The sequence below is a fragment of the Hippoglossus hippoglossus genome, chromosome 14 (assembly GCF_009819705.1).
Source record: "Hippoglossus hippoglossus isolate fHipHip1 chromosome 14, fHipHip1.pri, whole genome shotgun sequence".
NCBI lineage: Eukaryota > Metazoa > Chordata > Actinopteri > Pleuronectiformes > Pleuronectidae > Hippoglossus > Hippoglossus hippoglossus.
This window is the reverse complement of record NC_047164.1, coordinates 12,879,969-12,907,664: the sequence shown is the minus strand read 5'-3', so window position 1 is coordinate 12,907,664 and position 27,696 is coordinate 12,879,969. Positions and strand designations below refer to the sequence as shown.

The 27,696-nt window shown below is 39.6% G+C and overlaps 1 protein-coding gene across 9 annotated transcripts in view; it reads left to right on the top strand.

Moving 5' to 3' along the window:
* nrxn2a (neurexin 2a) overlaps positions 1 to 25,541 on the top strand; it is a 124,266-nt gene extending 98,725 nt beyond the window's left edge. For 7 of the 9 annotated variants that reach the window (XM_034605945.1, XM_034605941.1, XM_034605944.1 and 4 more), the window contains 6 exons: positions 7,920 to 8,101; positions 15,344 to 15,515; positions 18,103 to 18,192; positions 19,410 to 19,738; positions 21,149 to 21,233; positions 22,989 to 25,541. In XM_034605945.1, the coding sequence (XP_034461836.1) occupies positions 7,920 to 8,101; positions 15,344 to 15,515; positions 18,103 to 18,192; positions 19,410 to 19,738; positions 21,149 to 21,233; positions 22,989 to 23,791 (1,661 nt within the window). In that variant the 3' untranslated portion in view covers positions 23,792 to 25,541. The remainder of the gene's footprint in view (positions 1 to 7,919; positions 8,102 to 15,343; positions 15,516 to 18,102; positions 18,193 to 19,409; positions 19,739 to 21,148; positions 21,234 to 22,988) is intronic. The other 2 variants (XM_034605947.1, XM_034605946.1) reach the window with 1 other exon arrangement.
* Positions 25,542 to 27,696: the final 2,155 nt, after the last annotated feature.

Sequence of the window (27,696 nt, the reverse complement as noted above, 5' to 3'; positions counted from 1 at the left end):
AAATGCAAGGGCTAAATTCTCTGCAAAATAATCCTATCACATATATTTATGTGTGTAATAATTGAATTGCTCTGTACTCTAAATGCAATTGCAGAGGTGTAAAATATTTTTCTAAAATACATAGTGGCACAAATCAGATGTTGGAATGTTAAAAAAACAGGATATGTTGTGATGACTGCATCTGTGAATTGCGTTTCAAACAACCAGCAAATATGCCCCACCCAACATGCCCAGCAGTGGTGTGGATTTTCCATTTGTTTTGTGTGTGTTTTTTCTCCAACCCATTAAGTAGCATAGCCTTGAGTGTGGTTGCAGATGTAAATGGGGGATGAGAGACCAGCATAGTCTTGTAAACCTGCACATATGCAAAATGCTAACAAGCATGAATACTGTTATCTAATGCTGTAACAATAAGAGTGAAGGACAGACTCAAGGTTTTTTCATAAAGAATACATACACACAAGCAGTGCAGGCAGTAACGGTAGTCTATTCAAAGAATAACCGACATGTTAGAGTCATGTGTTTTCATTTCATCAGAACAAGAGATTGTGTCAAAACCTGATGCCTACCCTACCCATAATGCAACAGCAATGTGAAAGCAATTTGAATCAAGCGTTGGAATTGTGACTGCAACTACCAATTGAAACTACAACAGTATCAGCTCATTACTGCAGGAATACACTAAAAGCAGAAAAAACGCCATTCATTAACAATTATAATTTGGTTTCGTTTTGTTAAAATCTTTAAGTCTGTAACTTTAAATGTAATAAACATTCAATATACAAGTGTTTGAGCGAATACAATTACAGGTCTCATGGGGCAATATAGGAAAACCCTGGCTAATTTGTGAAAACTAAAGGCCACAATTACAATCTCATGGAAATCTGTGGGTGTATTCATTACAAATGATTGTGCAATTATGAGAAGTGTCTTTTTCATTAGACTGATACAGGTATAATTGTAAATTTGAGGGCCACGCAGAAGTTAGCCTCAGCCTGATTTCCTTGATAAACAGCTAATGGGGTTTTCCATTGGCTTTTAATTTACTGCGGAAAATCAGCTCTGACAAAGGTTTATGAAGTTTACATGTTGGGGTTAGGTGTTTATTTTTAGGGCTTATTCAAATCAACAGAACTAAAAAGCTAACCTTAGGCTATAAATGAACTAAACCATGGTTGCAAGACTTCAGCGTCACCCACACTAAGCTTCCAACTTCCGACTCTTCTGCAAGAGCCTTTCTGCAAAGATAGTTGGTCTGCAACCGTGTGAGTACAAACACCGGGCTGTGAAGACAGACCAGTGAGTAGATTGGTTTTCGTGTTCAGCCTGATGATCTTTAATGTTCCTGACAACCTCAGTGGTTTTATTGAGCCACTTGCTCACAAGCACCTCTTTAAAAACATGTAAAAGCCTAAAAACTCTGTATCAACTGACACACTGTGTGTCGTAGAATAAAACATGAACAAATCTTGAACTTCTGTCGACCGCAGACCTTATTTCTGGCCTCTAACCAAACCCCCCCCCCCCCCTCTAAAAACCCATCAACTTCAGGATGAGGGAACCAGAAGTGTGAATATGCTAACTTATTTCCAGGTTGTAGGACCGGAAGCCTGCAGCGCTCCGTTGGAGATGAAGCATTAATGCAATATTTCAGAGACACATCTGATTCGAAACAGTTTCTCCATGACCCAACTCATCTGGAAATTGAATGAGAGAAAACCATAACATTATTACGGAGGAAAAAGGTGGTTCGAGGCGCTGGGAGCTGCAGACATTCAATTTTAGAACCGACAGTCTAGATACATGTTGCTGATAGGTGCAGAAACAGCAATTCAACCATTTTATAGCTGACGTCTACGTCTGCCAGCTGCCGTATTTTTTCATTTGCTTTTCAATATGGCTCTGAATTCATCAAATGTAATTGATTTGATTCCGGGCTCTGTGTTCACCGTGCTAAGTATGTGATGCCACTTTCTAACTTAAACGCCATATTTTAACCCGAAGACCATATGTCCTCTCTGTCAGGATTTACTATTCATTTTCATCATATCACTGAGCCGTATTTAATAGACTGTGGAAGACGTGTGCCTCAGACATCATAAGTCAGTAGGCAAATTCAGAACCTAATATCTCTCCATAACTCTCCATTTCTGCAAAGCTGCAAAGATTACGTTCTGTATCAATCACGTTAGTTTTCCTAAAGGGCCCCTATTACAAACATGAACTGTACACAGCACATCAGACTTTACTGCGCTGCACTCAAACACTTTTGTCCTTTTACTGGAAGATGGCATGGCGTCCAGAAAAGTGCAGTGAATATCTCGTCCATATACAGCCAAACTGTGGGCGCTCATATACCCTGCCAGTGGGAATCATAATCGCCACAAATGGTCGAAATGGCGAGCGTGAGTAATTCACCTTTACACCGCTTATTTATAATGTAGCAGCCGATACCAGTTGCCATTTGTTTGATTCACGATTATTGTTCAGCCTCTTAAAAGTCATGATTAGTAATATAATGAGGGGTAATAGTCGCCGCATGCAGCTCAGGGCTGCATGAATTTTCCACTTTCCTCCTAGAGCAAGCTCAGGAAATGTGTTCTTCCACACAACTTTTCACATCTGAGCTGTTGTGTGCGATGCAAATTTTCACCAGCTTCTCAGTGTATTTGCAAGTCCTATGAGCAGCTGGCTGAGAGCACAAATGAAGGACAGGAAGTTTGAGTGGGTTGCATGCATCTTGGTGCAAACAAACAACCCATGCTGTTTATACTATTTGTTGTGCAGGGATATATTAAGACTCGACAACCAATCAATCAATCCGAGAGCATCACTGACACAATTATATCGCCTTTGAAAAGCGGATGAATGTGTAATATCACTTAACAACAAAAAGGTCTCGTAACTAAACGTTTGCAGTGAATATGCGATCATACCCCCAATATAATATTCATAATTAATAGGAGTATTTCAATGCCTGTGTACAGTGTAATTAATTATCAAGGCTCCTAACTAATAATGATGTTATATACAGCACACCCTTTGCAGTTGAGAATCTCCAAGGGAGGCCTATTATTCATGCACAGATGCATTGAACAGCCATGAGAGAAGAGCCGAGCGCTCCCACGAGAGAAACGGCAGAGACGGAGCAGAGCTGCTCCAAGAGAACAGGGATGTTTATAGAAATAATCGTAACAAGACCCGATTTGCTGCCTGCTTTATTTGATGCAGATCCACCATCACACAGAGAACAGAGGAAACGGAATAAGACAGAACAGGAAGGCAGAAAGGTGTAATGACGTGCTTTAATGCTACCGTATGACTAATGCAGGAGTTACTGCTGTCTCCAGACAGCGGCGTCCATGTTTTCCTGCAAGTGCCTTAGTATTCCATATTTCATGATGTACATCACAGCGGTGCACATTACACCTGAAGTCAGTGTTCCGTCTTCTGCGAGCATGAAGGTTCGCATGGCGTGCATTACGTCGTCAGTGGGTGTAAGCGAAGCTCTGCGAGAATGTCGGTGTGTTCACCAATTTCTTGTGTCCGCACGACTGGTACCGACTGCATGTGCATCACATGGAAAACAAAAATGGACTCCATTTGACAAGACAACAGCAAACAAAGAAGCTATTCTTCTGTTTGTGTGGATGTTGCCATTTTGATGTGATTCATAGTGCACATGGGATATATATCGTGGATGCCCTTATTCCATATGTTTTATATAACAACAGGGAAATCATTTTTCTAAAAGCTATATGTTTAACTTGTCATTTACCCAAATCTGCCAAAAAGATAAAAATGTCCCAATGTTATTAAAATCAAATGTAGTCTATATGTTGTTATATTGCCATTGCACATTGTTTTAGTTCTCACATGACCATCTCTGTATTCATACAACCTAACATGATCACTCACAAACTAGTGGAATCAACAGGGGAATCATCAGTTTTCATCCATCTTTCCATTAGCTGATGTTTTAACAAGGGATTCTCTTATTTCACGTGTACGATAACTTAAAAACACGTGTCACTCCGTTTTACACATGTATGTCTCATTCTGTTTGTAAGCTGTGTATTTGTACATCGCTGAATGTAAAGTGTGCAATGATCTACCAAGACACCTGAAAGTGGGTGCAAAAGGTTCATTAGGTTTGAGTCTCTTGAGTACATTTTAAATTGGTGTTCATGGATATATTGCACAGTGAAACTTAGATAAATAAGACCGGCGGTGAAAGTTGGTCTCAGACTATATTGATTAACCACAGCATGGTTTACGTGCTTGTTTGTTTGGTTTTACAAGAACAAACAAGCTATAGGCTATATAGGCCATAAATAATGAAGCGTTTTAGGGTATAATGAAAAGCAGGGAGCAGCCCTTCAGCAAAGACGACCAGAGTGTGAAGTGTGAAGTTAGATCGCTGCAGTTCGAGGTGTTTATGAACTGTAATGTGGAAATTCATACAATATATACATACACCATCAGTGGTGTTTATGCAGGTCTGGTATAACTATATGATAGTTTATTAGCTTGTGTTTTCATTATGTTGTCTATTTCCACTATAGTACAGACTATTATTACAGTGGCAAATACACAAAATTAGTAAGCGAAACACCAACCACCCGGTAAATTGTGTCAAAAGCAAACACTAAAAATAATTATTGTGGGTTAACCTAAAAAACTTAAACATTTAGTTAACCCAACTTGAAGATTAGTTTTGTTTCATATCCAAAAACATAGGTTTCGTCTAACTAATGATCATGTATTGTTTGAAATTGATTGAGTTAAAACAACCATCTTACATCATCCATTCAAAAAAACTGGCTTTTCGTCATCAAACAATTGCACACAATTTTCTCCGCTTTCAAGTTAAGATGTCAGCTGCCATTTCAAGTTTACTCCCATTTTTAAGGAAGCAATTGCACTGAAGTTTTCAAATTAAGCGTTTTGACAGTCATTACGGACTCGTTTCTTTTCACATCGCCTCACGAGAGAGAGAGTAAAGAGTCTGTTCTTCATTTGATTCGACAAACATACAACTGAAACTGCTGAGGCTAATTTGTAAGAGAGTCATTACAAAGACAAAAGCCAACACTGGCTTTTCACAATAACTGTGTTCATAGGGACTGAATTCAAAACAAACATTGTTTGTATTATCATGAAAAGAAACAGCCACGATCCACCTTCACAGGACGTTTACATCATGTCTGTTTTCTTCACACTTCAAGAGAGAAAAGTCTCTGATGAGTTTGCTGGGAAGTCAGTTAATATGCCTGTTTTCTCTCTTTCAAAGTTTCATTTATTGAGAAGAGTAAACTCATTCATTGAACTCATCATTTCAAGTCAAAGCTCTTAGGAACAACTTGTGCTTATAAGTCCTGCCGTGGTCTGAAAATTAAAATAAGACATTTTAAGTTGAATTAATGTGAAATTATGAAAAGAATGTCTTCCCAGTTTCAACCGTGTGTCCTTGTGGTAATTTATCTCTTGATATATGCCAAATATGTTTTAAAAAGACAATATCATAATTTCTTATATCAATATCTGTCTTTTCTCTTCCTGTTAAACAGTTAAAACTCTTTTATGACTCATCCTGCACTTACAAATTTTGCATCCAGTGCTTTCTCGTGTGGAATTTATAGTGCCCTGACATCCGTTTCACTGGGTCTGTAAGTTAACAGGAAAAGATTAGTTTCTCCCTCCAAATTCCTGTATGATGATTTTTTTTTTACAGTGAACGGGTCCACACTATAATATCGTCAAACAGAGCGAAAAGTGATTTCATTTAGCAGAAACGAGGGCAGATAAGAGGCCAAACGCAGATAACGCTCGCTGAAAGGAGGAATCCAATAAACCCACTCACTGAGGCTCCTTGAGGTAACTAATGTCACAGAGTCACATTTGAATGCAAATCCCAGACATTAAGATTACTTCAGGAAGGAAAAAAAATTGCTTTGAAACAAACCTGCCCTTTTAATTAAATTCAAAGTCGGGGCAAGGTGGTTTCAACTCCTCGCAGTGAGTGTTCAGCGATAAGAACGCACCCGAGCAGCAGCGAGCTCCTGTCAATATCGTGGGAGCACCCATTATGCCAAGCACAGGAGTACTCAAGTCTTGGTGCGTGGTTGAAATTGAGGCTACAATTTTGTTTCAAGTGCTCCTCTCCTTCACTTAAGAGATCTGAGCGCTGAAAAAGGCCAGTTGTAAAAGCAACAATCGGGTTTCAGACGTTAAAAGGGAGCCCAGAATAGCATGTTTGTGCTGAACAATCAAAGATAACTGTCAACTTTCCCTCCCTATTTGCAGTCAACACCTGCAATCCTAAATCTTCGAAAAAGAACAGCGTCCCTCTGAGAAAGCTTAGATTTAAACTATTCATTTGCTCGCATTAAACAAAATTGAATTACATTTCAGATTCAACTGTCGTCACAAATTAGAAGTTTTTTTTGTAAGTAAATTTAATTAACTGTCTGAGCTGTCTGAGAGGCTCGGAATAAATCACATCATATCATGAAGAGAGGTGTCTGATTTACCCGCTAATCAGCAAATAGATTTTTAGCCCAAGCCTTCATGGATTTTCTCAGGTATCTCGGTAATTCCAGCAAGACTTGTAAATTATAAATCAACACCAATATGCCTCATTCATCTGAAGCAGACAGGAGTCTCTCTGAGTGCAGATGAATAACTTCCATGATAAAAGTTTAACCAGACTATATTAATTTGCAGTGCAACCGAGACACTATATGAGAAGGTGGAAGAATTTGTATCAGATTTAAATCAATGTTTTTTTTAACAGTCCCTTTACATTGTTTCATATTAAATTGAACAGGACGGTGAAGGCTATCTCTATTATTCATGCATTATGAATATCAGTAGGTCTGAAAACCTGCAAAAAGTATTAAAATTGCGAATGGAATACCCAGACAAGCACACAAATGTATCAGCGGCTTTGAAGCCTAAAGCAAGTCTTTGGAACCAGAATAAATGTTAATTATAAAAGTATATAATAGATTGATCAGTTCTGCAATCAGTGTAGATTTTATGTGAAATAGACGGCAAATTATAAATATATATATCTGCAAAGCTGTAGACATCCTGGATTATGTTTTGTTTTAATAAGATAAGATAAATAGATTTTAATAATGCTTAATGAAATTACTGTGCCAGCTCGCTCCAAGATTAGCAGTACAATATGCAATAGAGCACAATAAAATGAAAGAGTATTAAGTATAAAGTATATACTATGTATATATAGGAAAAATTAAATGAAAGAAAATAAAAATATAAAGTGGATACAGAGTAAATGCAGAACCAGTGCCTATAGAAATAGCCATAGAAATGAAAATAAGTTACGTGAGACAGTAGTAAAACATAGTAACATAGTAATACTGCACATGAATAGTTGGCTGTAGATATACCTATTCCCCTCAAATAGTGTTGGACCCATACTCAGGATTTGCAGTGGAAACATGAAAATAAAAGATACAAGCTTTCAATGTAAATATTAATCGAAATCTGTAAATTATACTGTGTTTAAGAATGAAGCAAACCTCTTAAATAAATCTTTCCTCCTTCCCTCCTGGTTTACGCTATCCACTGCATGATTTTGGAAAAACGATAGTGTCGAGCAGGGCTTTGGAGTTTGAGTCCACTGTGAGTTGAAGAGTGGAGCAATGAAAACCTCATCTCATCTCATGTTACTTTAAAAACTAAAAATAACAAGTGATATTAGAACAGTTGCCCTTGAAGACGTCAATATCTCCAAATGAACACTGCATAATCATTTTAACAGCAAAACCACAGACTAACATGGGATTTCATCAGAAAGCATCGATAGTACCCAGTAACAGATAAACCTAACTTGCTCTTAAATGTCTAAAGGCTAATCCTCATGTTTCTCTTCCTGTCTCTCTTCTCAGCTGGGACCACGTATATCTTTGGGAAAGGCGGCGCTCTCATCACCTTCACCTGGGCTCCCAATGAGCGGCCGAGCACCCGAGCCGACCGGTTGGCTGTGGGCTTCAGCTCCCAGCAGAAGGACGCCATCTTGGTGCGAGTGGAGAGCACCCATGGGCTCGGAGACTATCTTCAGCTGCATATAGTAAGGATGGGAAGCAGAGTCTGGGGCTTTAAGCGTGAATGTAACACCAGAAGATAGATGGGGTATCACGGAACAGTTTGGAACGGGGGGAAAACTAAAACGTAAAGAAGATTAAAAATCTAAATATTTCATTCATGTGATTTATAAGACAGTCAGGTTAATATTTGTGCACTTTCTGTTTCTTATTTTCGGGTAAATAGACAATAATCTGTGAGATTTTCCGATAATTTTGATCATAGATTTTAGTTTCTTTTACATGTATCCACAAAACAACAGACTCATACCAACGGCATCCTGTATCCACAAGCTTCAATTCAACCTCCTCTGTAGGATGAGGCACACATTGGCAATTTTTTTATTAGACTCTGTAGCATTTTACTCTGTGAATAAAGACGTCAGAGTTAAGATCAGGGCAATTTAAAATGGGTGTCTAACTAACTGAAATGTGTCCACTCAAACATAGAAAGAAGCTGCAATGAGCACTGAAACATTGTTTTTAAGTGGATTTTTAAAAAAAAGAGCACATCATCAAAAAAGACATACACTCCTTCACTTGATATTAAAGTGGCTCCGTAGCAGACAAGCGGAAAAGTATTTCTGGGAGCAATTAAGTAGACGTTGTATAACCTGAGAAAGGGGAGAGGAAAATGCAACGGTGACAAAAAGTTGCCTTATCAGAAATGATGAGGATATCACCGTCTCTTCCCTTGATATGTTGATGAAGGCACAAAAAACGATCTCACATGCGCATAAAAAAAGGCCGTCTGGTTGACTACTGCTGCTACAATCTTTTATTTAACGAAGAGGAAAATAATTGAATATAAATCAACATCTAATGGTCTATGTTTAAATTCAAGTTTTCACAGCTTGTTCGCTGATTGATGCCATTTGGATCCAAATGTGGAGATAACATAGTAACAGATAAATAATGACTTGGAGGAGCAGCTACAATAGAGCAGAAGTCAGTGGAGTCAGAGATGAGAGAGGTGTGTGTGTGTGTGCGTGTGTGTGTGTGTGTGTGTGTGTGTGTGTGTGTGTGTGTGTGTGTGTGTGAGTGTGTGTTGGTGGAACACAGTGACTCCTCAGCAGCTGTCAGCGACCGTCTTTTCTGGAGGGAAATCAGTCTTTTCAGCTCGTAGCCACAGGACAGATGTGGCACGATGAGAAGCTGAGGCGAGATCTGTCAAACGTCTGCGAGCGGTGTAATAATTAAAATCCCACCTGTTGTCAAAGCACGGGACCAGAATGAGAACTGGAGTGGGACTCTTACGCAGGACTCACACGTACGCTGTTAATCAATGTTAATCAATCAGGCAAACTTTCTTTGTATAGCACCTTTCATACAGGTTAGTGCAGTGTTTTACTATTGACTGATATCTTATGAATAAACAAAACAAATAAACAGAGCAATTAGATTCCACTGAATAGATTTTAAAAGTAAAAAAACTAAAATAAAAAACACAATTTGAAAAATAATGAATCAGAATAATGTGTAGGCAGCTTGTGAACCTGGTGTGTGTTCATCTGGTTCTGGATCTTATTACCCATTTACTTCTCTTCAGCATTGTGTTGACATCTGGCATGGAACAGAAGCACCTAAGTTGACACTGTTGTGTGTCCCAAGCATGAAATTATTCATTGTAGTCATCATGATGATCGCACCAAGTGTTGGGTTCTCCCATGTGTTAATGCAATGCAAAAGTGTGGGTCCGGTGTTTTTAGCACACACTTTGTTGGACCACATAAAAATGTTTCCGAAATTCGCTGATTCTGTCCTAAAAACATACTGATAAATTATTTTCAACCTACACTGAAATGTCGATTATTTCCAAACCTCTTAGTGACAAACAAACAAATAATCTCCAAGTGTATTTTTGGTAAGTAATAGGAACTGTATTTATAAATGACGTATATAATATGTAATAATGGTAACGATAAAAGAGATAGAGATAGAAAAACAATATTACCATGGCACCCCAAGTAAATTCAGGGCTGTGCCTTCCCGGAAAGACTAAAATCGATTAAGAAAAAGAAAGGTACCAATCCCCAAAAGTGAAAACTTAACTTTTTTACGCAAAATCTGACATAAAATATTTGTAATTGAAGTATTATTATGTATTTGTGTGTGTTTTGAGACTTTACACTTACTCCACATGTTGGCTACAAACATCCTCCCCCGGATGTTTTTCAGAACCGTCTCATGTAAATTGCATTTCCATTTTTAAACGTGTGAAACTGACCTCGCCAGCCGTGGCCTGTTGCTAGTAAATGCAAAGACTGCTGCCTGCGTGCAGAGCCAGCTGAAAAGATTTTTTTCTCCAGGAGCTGCCAAGTCCTTGCACCCTAACAGATTGCTTACTCTGACACCTTATTACTGCTCAGCGGAGGGGAATCAAAAGGAGTTCAGAGGGTGTTGAGGTTGTCTTTTTCTTTTTCCCTTCCTCTATCTAAGCCTGATAATCACACTTTCTTATTTTATATGGACCTTCGCTGCCAGTTCACATAATTTATTTGGATCTGTCATTAATTCCACATTTTTACCAGATTCTTTTTTCCAATGTTTGCCCATTGAAGAAGATGAGACAGAGAGAAGCAGCACAAGAACAACCAGTCTGAATAACACCGGCCGCAAGGGATAGTTGAAAATAGTAAAGGAAACAAATGATATGACCTTTATCTTATTCAGTACGACGGAGTATTAGGGCCATTTAAAGGGAAAATAAATCTTAGACTACAGGAATAGAATCATAATTTTAGGCGATGTGCTATGTTGGAGGTCAAAAGATCATTCTGTCGCCTAACCTTGAATTTAGGAATGTGGAGCATCTTGTTAAGTTAATGTGAAGTTAAAGATAATGAAATACTTCATATTTGGGCTCATCAGTGCTACGTTATCATGCAAGAAACAGAGACTATTTCGAGGAAACAATCACACAAAAATTGTCTCTTTTGTGGAGGAGGAAATGTTTGGTAGTGGTCGACTGTGAGGTTGTCGTTGGTACATCTATATAATATTTAAAGTGGATTTGTTGTTTCTCAAGAAGAGATTCGTAATCAGGATTTTGGATCCAGAAGGACTCCAGCTTATTTACAAAAAAATCTTTTTTTCCTCTTTATTTACTCAAAAGTATGACATTTTCCTCACTAAATTTCAACCGTTTTCTCAATAAATTACGATTTATTCTTGTGATATTATGACTTTCTTTTCAATTACAACTTTATTCTCATGGTATTACAACTTTTTGTTCGATTATGACTATATTCTAGTTACATTATGACTTTATTCACGAAATCTCAAGATTATTTTTCCTTCAATATGGCCCTAATACTCGTCAGTCGTACTACAGGGATTTTGGGGGTTTTAAGATGCGGTAGCTTCCAACAGAATTACCTTATTATCATCTTCCAATAACATGAAAGCTTTCTATTCAAAACTAAAATATGAAATGGTCAAAACTTTCAATGCATTTGTAATAATCTCGATTAACAGGTGCAAATGAAGCATATAAAGTCTTAATGCTTTATATTATTAAAACATTTCAAATCCAGATAACTCCATACACGACTCCATTCTGCATTAAAATGGTGACATGGCCATCTGAAACTGCACAGTTAACTGAGGATTGCGCGCACGGGCTTCAAAGACCAATTACGCTGTACAAAAGAGACAAAGCATCACCAAAGTCACCAGGGAGTATATTAGAGAGACTGATTCTACTTTCAAATGGTCATGTTTTTAATGAGTGACTAAAAGATAAAACAAAACCAGAGGATTCATTGTGCGGAGTGATTAGAAATGCGGAAGAGGTGTCGCTGCACAGCCGAGATTTAAATTACAGAGGAACGGATGAAGATGTAAAGTTTTGAACGTGGATCTCGCCGGTTCCATGAGTCGATTTCTTATGCATTTACATAATGCATCAGTTGGGCAAAATTATATTCTGAATAGGAAAGTCTTTCTTCATAAATATTCTGCCTTATTCTATGCAGGGAGGGTAATGCTTCACACAATACTCATGAATGTGTATATTTTAGTGCACGTTCAAAGGCAGAGCTCCAACTGACTTCTTACTCTTCTTCTCTGTGAGTTTCTCTAGAAATGTATTGATACGTTTGGTACAAATCTGATGATGCGTGTGCACTTTTGTCACTAAATTTTGCAGGGATAAAATGAATTTTATCTAGATATTTTCGTGTAGAAGCTGAGTACGATGAGGAAGGGAGATATTTTGCCACTGTTGTATTAGGAGGGATAGTAAGTGTCAGAATATCTGAGGCTATTGATGCAAACTCCCATCTGCCTCTGAGGAGAAAGCTTCAGCAAAGAGTCTCAAGGTTTCTAATACAGAGACAGATGTGCTGACCCTCTTAAAAGAATCTGATCTGTCCAATCTAAGCACTGCATGTTTAAAAATGTATCAGGTGGCAGCAGAGCCTTATCACAGAGGAATCATCAGTTTTATAGTCCTCTCTTTTTTTCACCCCATCAAAGATAACTCCCTATAATACCACGTCCTTATAATAATCAATCCTTTGCCTCTCAGATGAATTGGAGTAGGCTGCAGCTGAGACGAGATCTGAGATCCCACTGTAAAAGCTCCAGCGAGCAGGGAGTACTTAAAGGAGACGCTCTTTCCGACAGAGCTGATGTCAACATAGTAGGTGGGAGACTGCGCCGCCTTTCATGAGGTTATGCCTGACTGGCTTTATACTGAAACACGTGAGCGCTAAGCAGCTTCTTGCAGAGAAAACACGGAAAGTGGAAAGGCCAAACTTTTGTTTACTGAAACTAAAATGTAGGAGTGTTGCTGTGCCAGCTGTCAAAAAGAGCTTTGGGGCTGTTCTGTAATTGCACTCAAAGACTCGAGTTAGCAAAATAGAAATGCCTGTGTCGGAGCCACACACAGCCGCTGGCTGACTCGTCCGGCCCCGGAGATGTTAATTGTTGTCCAGAGGACATCGGCTGAATTTGACCTGAGGCCACACAACCCTGTAGTTACTTAATGAATACTCATCACTTCTGCTTCTTGGGCAGCATGATTCAAATTTTGACAAGTTAATAGCTCTGCATGTACAGAATATAAGTAAGAAAGGAATGGGAGAGACACTTCTTACAGACAGTACAAGGATTATGGACAAAATGGTGATAACTTGGTGTCTTGACATAATTTGGTAAAATGCAACTTGTGTCTTTTATAGCAGAACACCCTGTAGATTCCTACTAACCTAACACTGACTGTAATTAGCTCCCAGGCTCACAGTGAGTAGCAGTGAGTGGGTAGACGTTTTTTCATAAAGGAGTCTTTCTGAAAGTCTTTTTGACTCGTGTGAATTTAATAATCAGCTGTAGTTCATGCGTGATGAATCAGTCCTGGGTTCATGACAACTTGTAAGTGAATGGAGGAAGATAAGAATCCAATGACCCTTTGACTGCTCCGACTGGAGGCTTTATAGTTTTACAGTGAAGGCTTTATAGAGCTCCTTTATACCATAAAGTGACTTGAAATTTGATTTGTCAAGCTTAATATTATATTATTAATGGGACGTTCAAGGTCTCTGAGGATACTTAACACTTCAGCAATTAATGCCAACCATGTCAGCATTAATAAATGTTGAAATTTAAAAGGTTTCTGGAATGATTTTACATGTGATTATAGGGGGTAGAAGCAAACTTGGAGACAATGGCCAACATCCAGCAGGCAAGAAAAGGTGTATTTATTTCTACATATAGAATTTCTGGTCTTTGAGTCAATGCAATATTGGAGGTACGAGAAAGGGAACAATCATTACTGATGTTAAATGGAGAATAACAATGAGTAAGCTCTGATAGTGTAGACAGAAAATTCAAAAGCAATACAAATCCAGTGTGGAAGATATTTAGATTATGTCTGAATGGCCGGAAAATAATAAAATGCCTGTTGTTTGCCATGCAGGACCAGCACTCTGCAGAATGTTATTTCTCTTTCTACCTTCTCTTTCCTCTCTCTGGTTGAAGGTGTGATGTAGTGCCGCCAGCTGCTGGGGCCGAGGTAGTTTGATTTAAAACCTGCAGACTCTTGGTGCTCGATGGTTCACAGCTGAGAGACAAATGATACGAGGAGGAACTGCACAGCTTGAAAGTCATTATTGTTCCATAATGATAATGAAGTTCTGCCCGTGTGTAGCCAACATGCTCTTGTGCACACGTGACAGTCTATACAACAGGTACTCGTTGCATAATCATTCAACTGCCTGTCACGTCCATCCGTCTTTTATCAACACCGCTTATCCGCTGAGGGTCGCAGGAGGGAGCTTGAGCCAATCACGGCTGACATTGGGTAAGAGGCGGGGGACGCCCTTGACAGACAGGCTGTCTATCACAGTGCTGATACATGGAGACCAACCATTGACATACACATGGGCACTTTAGAGTCGTTAATTAACCTAACCTGCATGAAGCCGTGGTACCCAGAGAAACACACATAGACACAGGGAGAATATGCAAACTCCATACAGAAACTGGACCGTTCCATCCATCCATCCATTGTCTACATGTTTATTTTTTGGGGTTGCTGGGGAGCTGGAGCCATTACCTGTCACATGAGAAACAAAAACAAATTGTCATTCAGTTTCAAAACTTTACTTCTACTCCTACCCTTCAGGAGGACTGAATGTGTTCTTCTTTATATTGTAAGATATGTTTTAATGATTTATGATCACTGTAAATATGGTTATTGCAATCTAAAAGTAAAATCTAAACTGTGTCTCCCTGCAGAGCCATGTGCCGTTCCTCGCAAATGTCTATTTCGACCATATAAGCGTTGACAGATGGCAGCAAATGCACTGAGGCCATGCAGACACTGAGACCCACGCAGTTTGTTTCCAATGTTTCTTATCAGTGCCACCTAAAGGCTGTCTTGAGAAGCAGCTTTGACCTTTGGGGAAGGTTGGCAGGAGCGAGGAAAGGCTGACAGGGAGAGAAGTTGGTCAACCAAAAGGGAAACAGCAGGATTCTGTCAAGAGTGATTCACATCAGGAAACCTGGCTTGCTTCTGAGGGCGAGTGGAGCTGAATCCTAAAGACAGAGCTAAACACACTGTTGGTGTCACAAAAGATTTGCTTTTACTGCTTAAATAAAAGGTGTCTGACTCGACACCGCCGACACTGGTGCAAATACGTTTTGTGCACATTTAAAGTTGTTATGATGATACGTTTGTCATTTTCTTCTCTGTGTCACATTTATTTATTGTTTGTCACCCACAGGATCAAGGGAAAATCTGTGTCATCTTCAATGTGGGGACGGATGACATCACCATCGACGAGCCTGCTGTCATAGTAAATGACGGCAAGTACCATGTTGTACGCTTCACACGCAGTGGTGGCAATGCCACTCTCCAGGTGGACAACCATCCAGTCATTGAGCGTTATCCGCCAGGTAAGACTAATGGAACAATGACGTATAGACAGATGGCATTGAGCATCTGGATCAGTGAGAGAGGATTGCATGTCTGCCAACAAGCAGAAGTCTTCCAATGTGCAGCTGTGAAATGTATTGTTTACAAAAAAACAACCGGATGTGCCATGTTGCCAAAACAATTTAATAATCTGATGTTAATACATCTGCCTCAGTTGATATCTAATTCTGATCAGTCTCTAAAGGAAAAGAAAGGAAAGGAAAATCTGTCTTTCATGCATATGTTTTGAGGATATGCATATGTGGTCAAAGTGTGATTTCTTTTTTTGACATTTCCACTTTTGTCCTAATTTTAATAAATTAGTTATTTATTTGTTTTTGATTACTAGTTAAGAGAGTGTATTTTTTATTCAGCTGAGGAATTCTTGTTGACATTGATAACTTGGCAGTGATCTTGCACAGCCCACGTTTACATTCATCTCCTGACTAACAACACGTAAAGGTCGTATTTTTTCATAAACAGATGAATGGATTTGGATAAATTTATACTGAAAAGCTCAGTTGTATAATGTCCATATCACATATGTTTTCCTTTTCGATTTAATGTTGTCCAGATAACTACTGCCATGTAAAGTACTGCATCGACATACACATACAGTATACATAACACTTCATTACCTCACCTGGATGATAATAGAAGCATTACCTTATATTTTAGGTGTCATCATTTTCTCAACAACACACACACACAAATATTTATAAAGTCGTGCCCTATTAAATGTTGACTAAATCTGCATAGGCACAAAGGCGAACATACAAAGAGAGGCTTACACAAATACATCCCATTCACAATCTGATAACGACCAGCTTTGCTTAGACCTGTTCTGAAGCAATCAACCAATTCACCTCAGTCGGAGCAGGTGCACCAGCTGCCATCCCAGGATCAAACCGAGTCCTCTGCCTCCAGCTGGTGCTGCAGGCTCACATGCACACGCCACCGTCGTGCATAAATCTAAACTGTGTGACAGTGATGGCCATTCTGGTGCACAGACTTCTCACTCAGGTGTCAGAGGTGACAATTAGGAGTAGAAGGAAACTGACTTCTTGGATCAAATAACATGAAATGAGCCGTAATACACACTGACTACGTTTACATAATCAGCAATATTCTGACTATTGACCTTCTGAATAGAGAATATTATTTTAAGTTTAGTATATTTCCCACAACATAAATAAACAGTAAATAAATGAAATGTAAAAATGTGTGTGCTGTCTGGTTGAAACCATTAATGGTTTATAAACAAATTACACTGAGAAATATGACCAAAAAAAAATAAATAGCAAACAATACAAAATCATTAATACAGGTTATATATTTATTTAAAAGAGAAAACATTTACATTACAACCAGTTCTATATTAAAGCTTAAAGTAAAAACATTGTGTAGGTTAGCGTCACTGCCATGCACTTCCATGTACCATACCGCCTCCTCCATGCTGTTCTTTAATCCTAATCCTTTTTATCCATTCACACGATCCCATGTCCTCAAACATGGTTTAACACATATTTACATTTGTATTCATGTGTGGATTAAACATGTTTACAGATTAACTGTCTGTAACAAACTATACATGGACCGAGGTGCCTGTACGCATGACGTCCTTTATAAAAAAGTGTCAACAAGAAGTCTGAAGCTCATGGAAACCTTGTGGCTGGTGACTGATAGAAATGATTTCTATGCTAGAATGATTAAAGAGTATTCATGGCACTAATATGTACTAGGCTGCTATCTTCCAGAAGCTGAAAATTCAAGCTGTTGAAGTTTGTATGATGTATTTTCTGTAAAAGTTCACACTGGACATATTACTCCTCTGTGTTTGCATGAGTTAAATAAAGAGCTTAAGTCCTGTCCCACTTGGGAGCAGCTTTTGTCCTATTAGCCCTGATTCCACAATGTAGTTTTGCGTATAAAAGATGTATTCATGCATATTTCCCCCCAAAACCAAACTGCAATTAGGTATTGGGGTTAGAGCTAAATGTTTATTTACTATTTCATTCACTTTCTTTTAAACTCCTACTCCCATTAGTTTTTGATAAGGACATTTTATCAATATCTTGTGGGAGCTGCAGTAAAAACAAAACAAATTGCATTTCATGCATATTTAAAACAAAATACATTGTGGAACAGAAGTGAAATGGATACTAAACTGCTGTGACTTGTTTATAATGTTTATGATGTTTAAATGAAACCACTGTTTTAATCATTGTATTTGACTTTTGATCCTTTTTTAACCTGAATTAACCTTTATTTTATATAGTGCATAAAATATTTAAGATCTTACTTTAATTGGTTTGTTTTGCTTAAAAAATCGCTAACTAACACTAACTAGTGTAGCACATTATAAATAGCCTAAACGTAACTCTAATAAGCATTAACTCTGTTACTATGAATAACTAGATACGTAAAGCACAAGTTTCTTTTAACTCGCAGCTGGGTTAAAATTGACAACTTGTTAAACCTGTTAGCCATTCTAACACTGTTTCTAACCATGTGATCTTTCAGCTTGCAGACTTTAACCTTTAATCTGTCTCTCCAAATTCTTTGAAGGACACTATGATAATGAACGACTGGCTATTGCTAGACAAAGAATCCCATACAGACTTGGTCGGGTAGTTGACGAGTGGCTACTCGATAAAGGTAAAAATTAATTGATTAATAATTAACCCTTGAGATAACTAGTGAATAACCATTCCCCATGAGAGGTGCAGTCCCAGAAGACAAGGGTGACAAGTAACCCTGATGTATGCCTCCATTTTAATTGGCCCTTGGCTGCACTGTGGATTTCAATGACCACAGATATCATTTAAACTGGAATTCAAAGCAAAGGGGTATAGCAGACTTGCCGTTTATTCTTTGTCATCCTTGCACCTTGTGGAAAAGCTGCACCTTAACAACCTTTTAAACCAATTAACTAAAAACACATAACCCTTGTCTAACCCTCCATCGTCCCTCTTAACCACTGTGTGTAATTAGTTGCTGTGTGTAATGATTCTACTAAAAATCCTTAAAATGCTGTGTCACATTTACCATAACGCCTTAAGCTGACCATGTCTCTTTTTCTTAAACTGAACATTTTAAATCATGAACCGAATTCCGTCCCCTTTCCTTCTCCCCTCCAACCTTGTACTGTGTTACCTTGCACTACAACGACTACATCAGACTCCCCACACTTAAGTCTTCTGCTGCGACAAAACGGCGCTGACAGGCTGTTTAAGTAGATCCCTGTTTGGATCCATTAACTTTGCTAATAAGTATTCTCCGGAAATGGGCCCATTACCACGGGCCTCCTCCTCCGGTGTAACACCACTTATCGGGGGAAGCTGCTGACAGTAGTGTTGTTAAATATCATTGGCCCTTTAAGGAGGTGAAACAATAGGAGCTGGGTGAACCCAGAGCAGAGCATTTTTTAATGGCTTAATGGTTGATGAAGTCAAGGGAGGGTGGAGTGTTTAGCTTTTATTGACTTTTAGCGTTACACAGATTGTAAACTTCCTTTTTAATAATTTGCCCATCTCTGTCAAAAGTATGAGATATACATTTGCTAACTTGATGATATTACAAAAGATTATTGTCAAAACATTTAAATAGGAAACTAAAAAGATTTTTAAACCTCCTCTGATGATTTTAACCTGCATGTGTAAATTCTAAATTATAGACTTGCTACTAATTAACATTGACATTTTAAAGTTCATATCTAAATCAAGTTAATTTACAAACTACTAATGCTATAATTAATAAAGTCCCCTTGGTTCAAATGATGTGCAAACTCTCCCATATGACTTCTCCATGTCTTCTCTATCGTTCTCTCCTTTTTTTCCACCTTTTTCTCTCTCTATGTCTCTGTCTAACTTTAGGGAGACAGTTGACCATCTTTAACAGCCAGGCGGCCATTAAAATTGGCGGCAACGACAAGGGTCGGCCCTTCCAGGGTCAGATTTCAGGGCTGTATTACAATGGTCTCCAGGTGCTCAAATTGGCAGCAGAAAATGATCCCAGCATTCAGGTGGAGGGGAACCTGCGTCTTGTCGGGGACTCACTCTCTGTGCTGACCACCGACACAACGTCCGCCACCCCGCTGGCAGTCTCCGATATGTCCACCACCATCATGGAAACCACCACCACTATGGCCACCACCACCACCCGCAGGCAGCGATCGCCCAGCTTGAGGGAGAGCATCTCAAAGGTCAGAAACTATAAAGGGATATTTGTGTTATATATAGTACATATTTGTTTGTGTGTGTGTGTGTGTGTGTGTGTCTGTGTGTCTGTGTGTGTGTGAGAGAGTCTCAAACAGAAATCACTGTGTCCCTCTGGATTTGCAACAAACTTCTATTGACACAATGACTTTATATATTTTTAACCGCAACATCATCTGAAAGGATATATAAAGAAATAACTCAAGTTTATTGACCCAACAGTCTCCTTATGAAACCTCATTTAAATTCACTATCCGCATTTTTATTTGGATCTGCACCAAATTACACACACTCACAAATATCCGTCCCCCAAACATGCGTGTGAGAATTTGTCTTTGCATTTACTGTGAAATCAACAAAAATGTTGAAAAACTAAAAACGTGGGAGGAAAGTGGGAAAAAAATCCTGACCTGGATCCGCACCAACGTTTTTTGAAGACCTAACAGAAAAAACTAAGAAACGCAGCCGGAAACATAACCTCCTTGACGGAAGTAAACATTCTGGGCAATAAAAAGTAGAATAAATGAATATTGCATATTCCACTACATAATAATAATATGATAATAAATGTCCTACATCTTACATCATTAATCTTCATGTGGTTTTGAAAATGATCGCATAATTGACTTTAAGTGTGTTAGATTCATGCTTCAATATATTTTTGAACTAGTATAGTCCTGAAAAAAAAAAAAAGATTTCTACAAATGGAGCAGTCACAATCCTGCATCCAGAGGGGTGAGTGTTACCGACCACCATTTCAAATGAGATGATTTTAATCCAAATGCAGCAGACCTGCCAAATTGGAAGGATTTCAGCAGCACTTGGAGTCCTACCGTTTTAAACAAAACCCCTGCCTCTCCTAATAAAAATACATAGTGCATTTTCATTACATTTCTCTTGTCCAGTTTCCCTGAAATTGGCATCTCGCTATTTTCAATTTAACCAAGTAATCCATTAGTGGACCATCTATTCCCTGCTCTGCTTCGGTATTCTGCGTCACTGTGCGCCCTAAAATCAAATGTAGACATATTGAAGTCCTGATGCAGCGTGTGAGAATTTGTCTTTGCAAATTTACATGGAAATAGATAAAATAAAAACATGTACAACATTTAGCCCACTGAGACTTTCCCCTCCATCAGTGGTGCTCTTGCTTTTCTTTTTGTCAACACATGAAGTCGGCCACAGGGGTAAAGAAGAACTGCATATAGGCACATTTCAGATGTGTAGTCTCACTAGTGTTGCTCCGAGCCAAAGCACTAAAGTGATACAGTGCGGCAGCTATTCCTCAGTTGGGATGCAAAAAGTCCGCCAGTAAACATGCTGATAAAAGAGTGAGAACAAAGCTAGATTTGTCCAAAAAAACCAAAAACACAACATTTTCTCTGTTTTCCTTTCAGCCGCAGAACTCTGATGATATTTTGGTGGCTTCAGCCGAGTGTCCGAGTGACGATGAGGACCTGGAGGAGTGTGAACCAGGAACAGGTGGGTCAGCCAGGACAAAAAAGATGGGAATATACAGCTCTTATCCCACTAAAGGTTGTTTTCAGACATTAACTCCGGAGAATGTCCGCACAAGTGGGTCCGGACTTTCTCCGGAGTTTGCCTTTCACACATGAACAACCCAGCAGGAGATTCTCTGCTCAGACATGTTCACAACAACACAGGAGGGTTCAGGTGAGGGATGGCACTGCAAGCAGAGGCAGGACATAACATTTTAATTTAGCTGGTGAGAACGCCTGTTTTTGTGTACAGCACATCAACACCAGTGTCGGCCAATCACCAAAATCTTGACATTTTTGTTGGTGTCTTCTACGTCTATGGCACCACTTTTTCATCCTGAGATATTTGTCTTCTTTTAGTTATTTTTCATTTTAGCTTCGGTTGCGTGTCAGACACAGCATTAACTCACGCACTTGCTCGTGTTGAATCCTACGGAGAATCTCCTGCTGGGCACATGGATTACATTCGGACATTTTACCAGGGGGCTGCCTGGAGAACCTCCGGAGAAAGTCCAGATCCTCTCACTTGGACATTTGGGTTCTCACATGCAGCCCCTCCAGAGAACGTCAGGAGATTATCGAGAGTTCAGTGAATGACTGAAAGCGGCGTAATACTTTTACCCGAAATTGTAGATAAAGGCATCAACATCAGGCAGCCGTCGTTGTTTCAAAATTCTCAGTTGCTTCCCAGCGTCATGTTTCCGCATCTGCCTTACACTCATCTGTTCAGGGTCACCGTCAAACAGCTGCGGTCATTTGTATTGTCGTTACAGTCTCAAGAAGCATCAATTCAAACTGTGTATCAGCTTCTGAGTCATGTCTGGAACTCATTAGATTGGATTTGAGGAACTCTTAATGAAGAGCACCGCAGTCATTTAGAGGGGAAGACAGTAGACGGCACATCAGGACTGTGACAGAAACCAGCTGTGAAACTTAAGGAGGACTCTGCCCTTATCGGGGGTGCCTCAATTATTAATTTGACCTTATCAGAATTGTGTGTTGTTGACCGGCCCTAAGAAGTGTGCCTCAAATAATGATGAAAGAGAACCTTTCAGCCGTAAATAGCCAAACTCTGCTGACTGGAGGACCAGACGACACTCAATCAAAGTCAATCGCCAATGCATGATGTTAGAACACATATACAGTAATATATACAAGTGTATTTATTGAGGAATCGTCCATCTGGTGATATACAGGTCGGACTTATTGCTTTCAATAAGCCACAATATTCCACGACCTAAATTAAATAACCTGTCTTGTGATTTCTCTTGTCACCCCCCTGAACCCCTGCCTACAGATGTGCATTCAGTAGCATGGCAATTTAATGTACTGCTCTTGTTTGTTATGTGCTCTTCATTCAGCTGCCGCCTTTCATGGGTCACCTTGTGTGTTTGTGTCTACATGTGAGCTCTTCTATGTTTTCATTAAATTAAATTCTGTATTGAAGAATCAAGAACTGCATATAACATTCAGCATCATGGTGGTTTATTTAGTTTCCCTGCGTTTGCCAAATGTTTATGTAAATAACTTTGTATTAAAGGAATCTGCTTATTATGTGCAATCATAATAAATAATACCAGTGATAAGCCAGCTAATATTAGATTAATTGCTTCGTAATATCTTCTACATAATGAGCAGATTATGGCTCCACTTTTATGAGCACAGCTTGTTCAGCCAGGATTTTAGTTTTTATTCTGTTCTAATTTAGGATCCCCTACCTTTTCTGTTTCCTTTCTAGGAGGTGAATTAGTGTTGCCTATTATAACAGTGGATTCCCTTGAGCCCCCATCCATCGCCACCCGTTACCCCGTCATCCCTCCTCCCCCTACCCTCCTCTCCCCACTTGAAACCACCAAAGAATCCCTGATACTCCCTCCTCATCCCTCCTGCCCCCCGGACCAGGAGGACTGTGGTGACCCTGTGGAGGTCTCGGCCTTCGGCTCTGGGGAGATGACGGAATCTGATGACGAGGACTTTTACAAAAATAACTCCCCCTTGGTCACTGACAGGACAGTCCTTCCTCCACCTCCCGCCGCCGGTGAGGGTGGAGTCCAGAAACCCCGCCCCCTACCTCCTTATGTTCCCACCACCAACCCTGACCAGCTCCACATCCCCGCAGGCAAAATGAACACCCGTGACCAGGTGCTTCTGCCCCCTGCTCCTCCATCCTCCCGAAACACACCAGGACTAACTTACCCCCCCAATTTTCCCCATGTGCCCACAGCCAATCCCACAGTCTCTGATGAAAAGAGCCAACCCGGTGCCGTGGAGGTGATCAGGGAGTCCAGTAGCACCACGGGGATGGTGGTGGGTATCGTGGCTGCTGCTGCTCTCTGCATTCTTATCCTCCTCTATGCCATGTACAAGTACCGCAACCGGGATGAGGGCTCCTACCAGACGGACCAGAGCCACAATTTTGCCAACAATTCCACTGTGGATGGCAACGGAGCAGTGGTAAAAGACAAAAGCACAGCAACGGCCTCTGTGGCCAAGGCAATCACAAAGGGCAAAAAGAACAAAGACAAAGAATACTACGTCTGAGAGCGCAGAGGAGGGCGAGTAGTTTGGACTGAGACAAGAGGATGAGAGAGAGTGCTCTCGTTTCGCTCCCCGATTTTGTCAGGTCGACCATCAGTGAAATTTCACGGGCCACATAAAAACAGCTGCAGCCTATTAGCGATGAAATCTTCGTCCAGAACACGAGATCTGACTCATCCTCTGTGCTCCAAGGTGTGCTCCAGTCTGCATTCACAGATTCTTTGTTAGTGTATCATTTTTTTTATGTTTTTAACAAGCTGGAAGAAGCATATCCACTTTGGCTTTGTATATAGCATGGATATGGTACAGTGGAGAAAGTGCTGAGAAATAGACAGGTTTGCCTAAATGTTTTCTTTGTTCTTTGTAATGCTCTATCTCAACAAGTGTCCCCATTATGATATATGAGGCAGAACAGGCCAATTATTGAGTTTTTATGGTAGATGAGCAGAGAGAAGCCCAGGATTTCTGACAACAGTAAAAAAAGAAAGCCTTTTTTTGGATAAGACATCATCTCTGCAGCCTCCATCTTATGTTATGTGGTTTTTAAAACTCCCCAGTCACCCTGCCTCTGTTCACAGAAGATGGTATTATGTTGCCGGTGCAGTATCATAAATGAAGCATGATGTCAAGCGCTCTAGTAAAAAAAATACAGCAAATTTAAATGAATTATTAAATCACTCAACACACTCTTGTCAGTGAAGCATATATCATGATGGATCAGATTTTTTTATTTTTTATGTGTGACATCACAGTCATTGAGCCATGTCATTCCAAGTAGGGATAATTGTGAACAAGTCTGACTACACCAGTGAAGGTATTTCTCTGTAAACATTGTTTGTATGTACATATAGAGGCTGGCGGATTGAAAAAGCATTGTGTACGCAGGGGGCGTAGGTGTGGATAGATAAACCGACTTGATATCCTCGACCGCCCCCCTCCAACAGCTTTCACAGAAACATCAAAAACCGCTGCAGCCCCCAAAAAATAAAAAAATATCTTCACAGGAGGTTCTGGGAACACAGAATCACGTTTTGGGGAGGGTTTTCTCATCGCTTCCTGGAAAGGGAGAACCAACCCTCCTCAACAGTCTGGCTCACTCTTGATCTTCTCCTTTCCTCGAAACTGTCATGGGAAAATTCAAAAAGCACACATGAAATGTAAACATATCTCGGAGACATAGATATTCCTTGTTAAGCAGCCAAAACTGTATTGTTTTTTTATTCTATCGGTTACTAAAAGACTATTCTATGAGATGACTAATTGAAGGTTTGTGAATTGTATTGATATTTCTCTGATATTTCGATGTATCTTGTTACCACTCTTCTTAAAATGTTACATTTTAGATTGCCTTTTACTTCAATCCAGAGAAGAAGCACACTTTACTCTGATAGCTGCAAATATATCTTTGTGTTTGCATTATTTACAGTTGGGATTATGCAGAGACAACACAAGGACGGAACAAATCGTTTGATTTCGTTGCATTGTGCATTTTATATGTGCTAAATCTGTTACTCAATGGATCTGATAATATAAAGCCATTTTCTCTGTTGAGTTATGTCTACATTTACTTATTCATGCTGTGATTTCCAGTTATTCTTTTTTTTTTATGAAAGTGCCATTCAACGTGAGCTGCTCAGCGCTCAGAAAATATACCATTCCTCACTCATTGCTATTGTATAGTGTTCATGTGAAATTGATCTTAATATGTGTACAGAACGTGGAGATGAAAATACACTTGATTATATACTTTGTACACACCCGTGTTGTGTGTTGCTTTTTGTGGATGCACAAAGACAATTCCCTTGAATTGCCATTCATCATTGGACGCAGACATTGTTGACGTATATTGGTGAACAAAGGCAGGCGTGAATTAGATTTTCAGGCCACACTTTTAAATCAGCACAAGTGGCGCTCTACTGGCCACAAACTTTGAATATAAATTTGATGTACTGTCGGCATTTTTGGGTGATTCAGCCGTTGGAGTTTGTGAGTCTTTTGAGATCAAAGAAACACAATGAACTCACAATGATGTAATCCTACAAAGGTGACATTTTGCCAACAAGATAAGTTAACATGTTTAACGTGAAGAAACAGCATTTCATATAAATTGCAGACCGTAGTATGTTTTAAAAATGTGTCTTGCGATGAGTTTCATCATCTCTCTCTCTCTCGCTCTCTCTCTCTCTCTCTTCCCCCTTTTTCTCTCTGTCTTTCTGACTCTCTCTCTCTCTCATTCTGGCAGTACATAGCTCTGGTGTGTCACTGTATCATGTCCATTATTCATTAATGAACTGTTAAAGTGATGTCAGTTATGAGTTTTTTTTTTAACTTGAAGCTCATATCAAACAAAATATTGCACCAGCTGAACTCCTGTTGGGGTCACTGGTGATTCACAACACACAGAAATAGGTTCAGTTTTAAGGTCATAAACTCAGATTAAAGTTATCAGTGCTGAACTTGGCCTGGACTTGAAATCTGCAGAAAACGCTTAACACAGAGCCTGCATTATGAATCTGGAGCATAGTGTGAAGGTTGGGGGTGCCCACCAGGCAGCGTCACTAACACATTTCATCATCTCACCCTCTGCTCCACTGATTTTCTTACTTTTCCATTTGCTTATGGTGGAATGGGCATGCACCTCACAGCGAGAGGGTTCCTGGTTCGAATCCCATTTCGGCTGGGTTGTAGTTTTCCCTGAGTTTTCTCCAGGTACTCCTTCCGTCTTCCTCCTGGGTTAGGTTAATCGGAGACACTAAATTGAATGGTAGGTTATGTTGGCCCTGCGATACACACGTGACATGGCCATGCTGTATCCAATGTGAGCTGGGATTGGCTCCAGCTCCCCCCGCGACCCTCAACGGATAAGTACTATGGATAAAAGATGGATGGTTTAACCGGCAGCCAAATATGATTATGCAAGTATAGTATGTGAGGTACAGATAATGGATGGAGTGCTCCTTTAAATACTCAGTATACTGTAACGGTATTGAATATGAGCTATTACATTCACGTATCATACCAATAAAGACAGAATTTATAACTTCAAATTGAAATTTATTTAGTTGACCCCCCCATGCTACACTATTAACACATGTGTTCTTTACAGTAACAGTGTAGAAATGCCATATGCACAATGGCTAAGAATGCAAAAATATTAATATTATTTCATAAGTCCTGTCATATACTTTGTCTCCTGACTTGAAGATTATTTCTAGAAAAAGGTTCCCCCAATGTGAACAATATTTGTAACAATACAGTTACAGGGTTTGTGTTGTTTGACTACCCCCTGCTGAGTACATAAGGAACTGGAGGATAGAGAGAGAGGCTAACAGTGTTGTGATATGCAGGCTTTAGTTGCTCTCACTAAAGCAGCCATCAATTTTTCGATGACATAAATACAAATACAAGAATTGAGAGGGATTTCAATCCAGCAGAGAATACTCGTGTGGGCTAAGTCAGGTATGGAGTAGGTGATGTCTAAACTGTGTCAACATCAGGCATCAAGGAGGGTGGGATGTGATGCGCTGCTGCTCAGCATTGCTGAGATGTCACAAGTCTAATTCAACAAAAAACACCACGTCATACCGCTCTGACCTGCCCTTGTTCCTCCAAGCCATGTTTTCTTCATCCTGTCAGTACTTGCCTTATACTGTAGATTACCCGTATGTTCACTCTTATATATTGCTCTTCACTACTATTTTGCAGATATACAAAGTTATGTCTAAGCTCAAAGTCTGTGTAAAAAACATGAAATGCCTCCATTAAATCCGACTTGGTAATTTACACCATGTTTTTAGCCTAAATGTCCGCTGTGATCCATGCGTGTATGTGGCTCCAGAGGAGGATAACAGAGGACATTTAGTCCAAAAAAATTGTGTAAATGACCTTGTTTCAAGTTTAATTTAATG